At 40.0% G+C, this 9,426-nt stretch overlaps 1 protein-coding gene across 1 annotated transcript in view; it reads right to left on the minus strand.

Moving 5' to 3' along the window:
- Nucleotides 1-9,426, minus strand: part of tecta (tectorin alpha) — a 45,341-nt gene that overhangs the window by 11,005 nt on the left and 24,910 nt on the right. Inside the window, exons 12-18 of the mRNA XM_015370181.1 lie at nucleotides 8,504-8,703; nucleotides 6,831-7,211; nucleotides 3,952-4,238; nucleotides 3,523-3,803; nucleotides 1,845-1,955; nucleotides 762-964; nucleotides 486-649 (exon numbers count right to left, since the gene is read on the minus strand). Coding sequence (XP_015225667.1) covers nucleotides 486-649; nucleotides 762-964; nucleotides 1,845-1,955; nucleotides 3,523-3,803; nucleotides 3,952-4,238; nucleotides 6,831-7,211; nucleotides 8,504-8,703 — 1,627 coding nt within the window. The remainder of the gene's footprint in view (nucleotides 1-485; nucleotides 650-761; nucleotides 965-1,844; nucleotides 1,956-3,522; nucleotides 3,804-3,951; nucleotides 4,239-6,830; nucleotides 7,212-8,503; nucleotides 8,704-9,426) is intronic.

Consider the following 9,426-nt stretch of genomic DNA (forward strand, 5'->3'; position numbering starts at 1 on the left):
ACCTTGAAAGCTCGCGAGATCAGGATGGTCTCATGAGGCTATAACATCTATACATTGATGGAAAAATCAATAAAAAGTTTCGGGGTTTTACCTTTTTTTTTATTCTGGCATTTGCTTTACTAATGAATAAAAGTACTTTTTGCAATTAATGTAAATATCTTCCATTTTTCTCCTGTGTCTTCCCATCAAACACTTTAGAAGTTGTAGATGAAATATTTTATTCTTATCTATATACACATTTTTATCTCTTATCTATATAAAATAGTGTTGCCCTGCGATAGACTGGCGACTTGTCTGGTCGTGTACCCCGCCTCTCGCCCATAGATAGCTGGAGATGGGCACCAGCACGCCTCATGACCCCAGAAGGGATAAGCGTGAAAGAAAATGGATGCATGGATGGACTGATCTACATAAAATATTTCATATAGATAAAATAAATCTGCCTGTTTTACGGTGAAGTAGTGCAGCCGACCCCTGAGTCAGACCTGAGCATGGGTTTAAGGACGGTCTCCAGAGAGATCTTCAGGTCCAGCTCGTAAGCACAGGAAAACTCCACGTTGATGGTCTTGTCTCTAGTGATGACGTTGCCGGTGTTGTTCACACTTTCTATCCACACCGTGTTCTTATACATGATGTGTGTGCCGTTTGACTGCAGGGTAAAAAAATATATGCTTTAATTTTTTTTTATGGTGCACAGCTTGCGGTGTTAAGAACCCTGCAGGCCTTCAGTCTGTCTTGAGGAAAGGAGCAGCGTGATGGACCTGTACGATGGAGCCGCAGTGGCCTTTAGTGTTGTTGATGTGGAAGGAGATGAAATCCTCTCCCTCGATGCCGGCGCAGCGCTCGTCGTTGATCCTCACGTCTTCTCGTTCGAAGCCCAGCTGGAAGAGTTTGCACTTGGAGATAGAAACCTCCATCTGAGCGTGTTTGCAGTTCACCTCAGCTTGAATGATGTCATCGTTACCTGCCGGGCAAAGATAGATTTAAATAAAGAAAACCTGTTGGGTTTTTTTTCTTAAGTACACTGAAAAAAGTGTAACATGTAACTGTTCATTCAAACTAATGCTTTTCACTCTAAACTAGATCAAATTATTGATTTCATTATGTAAATCATTCTTTTTGGATTTTGAGACATCAAGCTGAACTAAATACACATGTAAAGGACCCAAAACAAAGTTTATGATTTCTCTTAAATTGTATATATTTATTCATGGCCTGCAAGTCATTTTTTCTGTTTGAGTAAAATGTGAACTGCGCTCTGCATGCAGTCAGAGCACGTGATCAGGTCTATGTCCCAGGCCATGACAGAGTAGCTCAGTGGTGCAGTGGCTAACACTTCTGCATTTGCATCAAGAAGGTTGTGAGTACGAATCCCGGCCCAGGATCTTTCTGCATGGAGTTCTCCCTGAGCATGCTTGGGTTCTCTGCAGGTACTCTGGCTTCTGCCCACAATCCAAAAAGATGATTTTTAGGTTAATTGGCTTGTCTCAATTCTCATATTTGAAAAATCTAATTTGGTTATATTTAAATTAACTGGATTTTTTTCCAAACATTAATTGTTGTTAATTTTGTTAAAGGTAAGTATATTAGGTTGGTCCAATGTCAATATATTAGTTTAGTTCATCAACTGAAATTTTCAGAAAATCATTTGGAACAGGGCAAAGATTTAAAGTTGTGTCAATATTATCAGGTCATAACAAGTGATTAAATTCAGGTTCTGTGAAGTGAAATATTTTAGATGTGATATCTGGACATCATTTTTGTTTTTTGTTGTTGTTGTTTGAGCAAGGTTATACTTTTCCAGTGTAAGGCTGAGCTGCAGAAAGCAACAGTGAAAGCTTCACCTGCAGGGTTGGTGGGTAACTCAGGACAGCCGCACAGATCGCCTCCATTCTCCAGCTCACATGTGAAGTTTGTGCAGATCTCTCCCGCACAGGGGTCGTAAATCCATTCTGCTAAAGACAGGTCCGCACACAATGTTAGCTGTGGCACTCAAAAAACAGGATAGTACACTAATGAGCAGAAAGATCACAACTGTCTAGGTATAAACAGATCTTAAAGTTCTTCTACTTTTTGTTTCCTGAAAAAACTTAAGTATGTTTTATTTGGATTTAATGTAAGACACCCCGACAGACATGTGAGAAGTGGAGGGAAAAAAACAAAACATGGTTTTCAACATATTTACAAATAAAACCCTGAACACTGTGGGGTGCAATAGAAGTTGCTGCTTCTGCAGGTAAAGCTGGCAATTTTATGGCAATTAATCAAACAGCGGAAGAATATTAAGAATGGCTAGAAAATCGTTTTTTAATTCTCCAAATATATATATAGATATAAAATCAGTTACATCAAGGTCAGGACTTTGTCATCTAAACCAGCGGTCCCCAACCACTGGGCCGCGGACCGGTACGTGGCTCATTTGGTACCGGGCCGCACAGAAAAAAGTATATATATATATATAGAATTTATCGACGATCAGAGTCTGAGTGGTGTTTTATTTTGAAAAATATAAAAATTTGCGGTATTCTCTCCCAATTACATCAGTCGGTGCATCTGTGCCTCTTGACACAGGTTAATTAAGTTCAAGACGCATCCTATCTATAACATCCTATCTTTGTGAAGCGGGATTTCCTGCAGTTACAGCGACCAAAACAAAGCTACGGAGCAGACTGGACATCAGGAGCACACTTCGTCTGATATTTTCTCCGATTACGCCTAGATGGGAGCGGCTTGTTGTTTTATTTTTATGCTGTTTGTATTTGATTTTATGCCAGTCGTATCATCTTACTTGATCGTAAAATCCCCCGTTCGTAAAATCCCCAATTGAGAAAGCTTCCTGGAAGAGGTGGCGAAATGTCTTCAAATCTTGAAAACCAAGTCCAGTGGATTTTTTTTTTACTTTTACGGAATAGGGTAGTTGTTCAATTTGAAGTTGAACCTCCATCCCAGTCTTAGATCTTCTGCAGCTTCTAACAGGTTTTCCATCAGGATTTTAGCTGCATCAACTCTAACCTGCTACCCTGTTCCTGTTAAAGAAATTCATCTCCATAGCATGATGCAGTGGCCACCCTTGAGGATGGTATGTTAAGGGAGATCTTAGGCATTTCCAACCACATTAAGTGCACATTTTGTCTCATTCACTAAAAGCTTCCCCTTTCACAGTTTTGCTTTTCCTCCTTCATGGGTTGTACCGACAAAAGTCTTCAAGCTGAGCTGTGAATATCTATTACTCTTCCTTGGACCTTGAATTTCTTCTCTGCTGCTTCTCGTAATGATCATGCATCCTTTTCAGTCTGTTTCATACTTACTACTCCATGCTGGTCTTTTATCAAAACACAGAAGTTTGAGTTTGTAACTTAGACTTATTACACAAAGCCACATAGTAAGATTGTCAATGAAATGTCATTTGCTTGGCTACCATGTACAACGAGATCTGTATGCAGGTTAGGTGGAAATAAATACTGGGAAGATTAACTAAAGCTATATAAGGTGACAGAAGCGACTGTCTGACGGTGCTCTTACAGCAGTTCTCCTGGGTTATCCATTTGGTGGTGAGGGTCCCAAAAGAGCGGCAGGCCTCAGCGTAGGCTGCCAGGGATCCACAGACCTGAGCCTTGCGGTGGTTGTAGCAGCCATCCAGGTAGCAGGACTGGTAAAAAGGCTGCGGATCCAGCAGGCCGTGACATGGTTGGAAGAAGCCCTTCAGGTCGGTAAGCTTCTGGCAGGCATCTTCGGACTGCAGTGCCAGGACAGCCGTGTTGTCGCAGGACTGGGCTAAAGCCACATATTGGGTCTCGTCGCAACTGTTACACAAAGCATAGTTGATGGCACTTTAAGTCCCTTGTAGCACTACCAGGGGTGTTGAGAAGGCAAGTGGTTAGCTTTTCTGGTTGTTCTGACAACCTCTCAAAGGTATCAGATTTTGTCAGAATATCTAGGAGCCTCACTTACCTGTTCTGCATGCCGTTGGTCTTCCAGCTCTGAGCCAGCTCCAGGGCACTGACAGCTGGTTTGCCCCTGGAGGTGATGTAGTCATCATTGGGGTCTCCATTGAAGTTTCCACATAAGCCACACACTTTGTTCTGAAGTCGCTGGCCCATTGTAATGCTGAGAGTGTTGAAACGGTTGTATCGCACCTGAATGTCCTGCGGTGTGTCGATGACAATGAAGCCCTCCGATGTGGACAGGCGCGTCATCAGGCCAGTTAGAAATGGGACTGACACTGGCGTACCATTGACCTGAGAGGACATTTTAATCTTAGGTTGGAGAAGCTAATGGTCAGAAGAACATCCCCTAAAGAAATACCAAAGTTCAACCATTTCTTTCTTGGTCCATTCTAGAGACTTTAATGCATCCAACTACAGAAAATGTTCTTGAAGGTCTTTGCTTTTTGATGTTCCTAATAAGAATAAGACTGGCCATAATATTCCACAACACTCTGTGCTGCATGGCTGATACACCATTGCTCCTTGTCATTTTGTGCTCCTTGACACATCTTTTTATGATGAGCAGCACCCACAAGGGGGAAAGATGGTAACGCAGTAAAGGCAAGTCTCTTTCTTGAGTTGGAAAGACATACAGTAGATATATGATGGTGCCAAAGGTAAAATTTGATCATATATATACCCACAGATGACTTTGGAAACTCTAGCTGGTCCCATCACCTACCATCTGTTAACCAGCTCTGTTTAAATTTATATATTTTTTTTATCTCTATGGGGATACTTTTTTGTCCTTTGTTTGTGCTAATTTGCCATAGCCTAGTTAGTGGCAGTGGGTTTTAAAACAGATAAAAAACAACAACAATGTGAGGCCCCGGTTATGGCAGTATGAGATGGTGCTGGGATGGCTCCTGGTAAACATTGTCACCACATTTCACATAATCCTCAGGCCACTTTAGTTTAATGTTGTGGTTAATGGCTCTCCCAGCCCCAGCAGGATCAAAGCTCACTGGGATTTAAAGCATTCGGAAGCTCACTACCTGCCTCTGTGAGACCACTTCCAGATGAATGACTGGCATGGACAGAAGCCAGAACCTCTAAAAGGGTGTTCTTGTAGAGGTAATTGGTAAATTAGACAGCTCAGAAAGAAACGGAGATTAGTCTTGGATCTACTTGACTACAGTTTGTTATGAACTACAGTTTCCCATAGAATAAATGAAAGAGAGGGCATAGTGGGTAGCATTGCTGCTTTGCAACAACAAGGTTCCAGGTTTGCTTCCCGGCCCGGGGTCTTTCTGCATGAGTTAGGTTCTCTCTGGGTACTCCAGCTTCCCCCCAAAGTCCAAAAAAAGGTTTGATTCCTGGCCTGTTAACCTTTGCTGTATGACTTTCAGCTCACTTTCAAATAAATGCCATATGCACCTAAAAATCTGATGGGCAAAAAGGCTTGATAACTACTGTTTAAACCCAATATATAATATGAGTCTTGCTGTATAAAAGCAGAATATATATATATTTTATTAAGAAAGTTGACAACAGGCTTTTGGAGAGTTATGTACAAAAAAAATTTCTATTAAGTTTTGCCTCGTTTTCCCTCAATCTTGTATATTATTAGACACTCCTTTATTATCTGTGAAGCAGGAGAAAGAATTTGAACAAATGTGAAATTCTGCAACATTGAGGAGGCAGAATAAAAGTGAGTTCTTATGGCAGGGGGAATTTACCATTAGGCAATACTAGACAGTTGCCTATGGCCCCAAGGTCCTGGGGCCCCATAAAACTCTGTTTACATGTATGGTTAATACAACTATTCCTTAATTGTGCATATTACTTATATTGATAAAAATCCTTTCGCTAAAAAGCCATCAGAACACTCATAATATTAAATGTGTCTCAACCCCCCCCTTCAGTGGCCACCACATTGGATCAGTCCATTTGCTGCTCATGTTCAGAAACATCCAAACAGACAGCATTTGAAATCAAACGGTGCGAAGAGCAGTGTTGCCAACTTATAGCGACAATAGCGCTATATTTAGCGACTTTTCTGACCCCTCTAGCACTTTTATTTAAAAAAAGCAACTATTGCCAAATTGTACCGACTTTTTTCTGTTACTTGAGACTTTGGAGACAACATATAAAAGCAGAGCACTCTGCTCTCCAGAGCAAGTAAATTGGTAACCCCGCCTCCTGGTCTCCTCTATCTTGCCTGCTGTCATGATTCATGCAGCTATTATTTCATCCAAATGAAATGGTAAATGGCATGTACCTATATAGCGCCTTTTTTCAAGTCAGGAGACTTGACCAAAGCGCTTTTCACTACATTCATTCAGCCATTCACGCGCACACTGATGGTGGCAAGCTACATTGTAGCCACAGCTGCCCTGGGGCTCACTGACAGAAGCAGGGCTGCCGTACACTGGCGCCACCGGGCCCTCTGACCACCATCAGTAGACAATGCAGGTGAAGTGTCTTGCCCAAGGACACAACATCCAACGCCATTGTCGCCCCATGAAAAAAGGAGAACAGATAAGCAGATCATGGCTTGTCCACAGTGAAAAGAAGGACTGGGTTATTTACTTTTGCCGTCACCTTTTTGGAAACACAGGAAGGAGCAATCAGCTAAGTGAGCTTAGTGCTTGGAAAAAATTTTCCATTCCCTTTGAGACAGCAAGAAAAGTCAGCTGAGTACAAAACATAGAGAGGAAAACAACAAGAAAAGGGACAAGAAGAGAGGGATAAAACCTAGAACAAATAATGGATGTCTATTCTATTAAAACTTCTGTATCTGTATAATGGGTTTGTTTTATGTGTTGTCTTCTCCATTCAGAGGGCCTCCTGCCTTAAACAAGGGTTAAACTTTATGAGAACACAGTTCAAACTTCACTTTACCTTGACAGTGCTTCCAGAGATGAGAATGTTCTCCTCGTTTATGTAAAGGTAGACATGAGAAATGGTGGTGAGGTTTGGCGTGCTCCATTTATCAAAGTTAGCAATGAGTTGGAAGGAAAGGTCGGGCAGCTTGTGGCAGTTTGTGGAAAGGACAAAGGAGCAAGAGGCTGGAAGACGCAGTGACGCCCCATCAAACGTCCTGAAGACTCCCCCACCAGATGCCACACAGTGCTGAGATCGGCGGGCGAAGCAGCCTCTGACCCCGAACCGCAAAGTGCACTCTTCCTCTGCCTTACAGCGCCTGGGGTCGCACTGGATCAGGTTTCTTCCAATGCACTGGCAGCGTTTGGTGCAGTCACTGTTCCAGAAAAGTTGCTTGGGCTGAAGGGGAAATTGATTAGATATTGATTTTGTGTTTCATTAGCGAAAGAACCCAAAAACAGAAACATTTACAAAAACATATCAGGACTCAAGGTAGGTTATCCAACCAACACACTTTAAATCAGATTAAATGAAAGGAAAAAAAAATAATTAAAAGAAGGGACATTAGAGGTAAAATCATTAAACTTAATTTAAAATAGCTTCTTGTCAGCTTTCTTAAAAATTGCATCACTTCTAGTCTTAAAGTTAGCTTAATACCCAGATCATGGCTTCACCTCCTGCAAGAGGCTCACAATGACAGTGTTACATGTATCTGCAAATTTGATGATTAGCCTCTACTTATTTAGTTCTGACGTTAGTTTGAGAAGCATAAACAGCGATGATGATAACACGTCCTTGAGGACAGAACAAATAGTGTAGCTCACAAATTGATATGTCCCTCATTTCCCTATGCAGTGGAAAGATATCTTCCTCTATGTCATATTAAATGTCTCGATTTGTTTTTACAGGATGTCATATATAGTTGTTAAGGTGGTTATTGCTGCTATGTGGGGGGTGAGTGATCAACTGAACTGATGTTCTAGTTCTGAGTCACTTGAGTTCTGAGTGACTTGACTTTTCATTCTATATCAACACAAATATATCTAATCAGCTTGAGATTGTTTTTATCAAAGGTTTCCTCCTCTTTGTCAGTTTGCATTTGTTTAAAAAGAAGCTGAATTACATGGTGTCATCCTAAGGTACAAAGTTTGGACCCAATGTTAGAGGAAAAGCATCCAAAGGCCAATGAAGTCCACAATCACTGCAAAAATGATCTAGAAATAAGTAAAAATGTCTTAAATTAAGTGTATTTACCCTTAATTTGAGTAGGTAAATGAGACAGTTTGCCAGTGGAATGAGTAGTTTTAGTCTTAGAATAAGATAATTAGATAATATGCACTTGAAATAAGACAATGGAATTGTGTTTTCTTATTTTAAGTGTAAATTGTTTTGTTCCATTGGCAAAATGTCTCTTTTACCTCCTCAATTCAAGAACAAATGCACTTATTTTAAGAAAAAAATTACTTATCTAGTTTTAGATTTTTTGCAGTGTATACAATTCAAAACTTCGTACAAAGTTTTACTAATTAAAGTTGCTGTAATCAAGAAACAAAATAAGTAAACACACAGAGAGATATAGATTGCAGTGATATAGCAGGAGAGAACAATATTAAAAGAAGCTTGGCTTTTTGGAAGGGAAATCTGAATAAAGACGTTTAAAGCTTTGCTTCAGTTTGGTAATGCCCACTGACCTCATAGTATTTTCCATCTGTGTAGCAGCCACAGTTTTGGGACAGGATGCAGCTCTTGCCATTGAGCACATAGCCCAGGTCGCACTGGCAGCCCTCCACACAGTCATGGTTACAGTCCCTCTGACCGCGGGCCGGGGCGCACTGAGGTGGGCACACCATCATGCAGCTGGAGTAATGGCTGTTTGGAGGACAGCTGTGGACTGGGAGCAGAAAGGTTATCCGAGATAAATTCACCCTACTGAACACTCGCCACAGTCTTTATTTGCATTAACTGCTATGTTAAAATAGCACTTATAGTAGATGTCTAAATAATGCTTATTATGGGATATTTTATTTAATAATATTGAATTAAGTGAAAGTAAACCTGGCTGTTTTAGTGCTAAAAATGGATATCTAACAAAACAAAAAAACAATTACACTTACAATATTCCGTAAAAGTTTTAAAAAAGTTAAAAAAAAGAAATCATTATACTTACAATAAAGTCTCAATAGATAAATGAGGAAATAATTTACAGTAATACTAATACATATTTAGATAACTCAATATTAAAATGAGGTTCCTTAAATAAACAAGTGAAACAGTTAGAAAAATAAACGTAAAACAAATAATTTCTGCAGCTCATTGACATGGACAGGTAAAAAAAAAAAAAAAACAACCGTAAAGATACCCTGGATACACATTAATATGACCATAACTATATTTTCTGATGTTCGACCATTTGTGTATCTAAAGTATAACAAATGATGTCATCGCTTCCAATTTTAATGAATCAACAAATTATTTAAATCATACCTTATACAGTTATGTTCAATTAGTATTTAATGAAATGTGTCCTTTTTGGACTAATGTTAAGACATTTGCGGATGATTTCCATTAAACATTATAGTTCAAACCAGCAAAAATTTTCATCTAGAAATAGACA

The sequence above is a fragment of the Cyprinodon variegatus genome, unplaced genomic scaffold (genome assembly GCF_000732505.1).
Source record: "Cyprinodon variegatus isolate N-32 unplaced genomic scaffold, C_variegatus-1.0 Scaffold43, whole genome shotgun sequence".
NCBI lineage: Eukaryota > Metazoa > Chordata > Actinopteri > Cyprinodontiformes > Cyprinodontidae > Cyprinodon > Cyprinodon variegatus.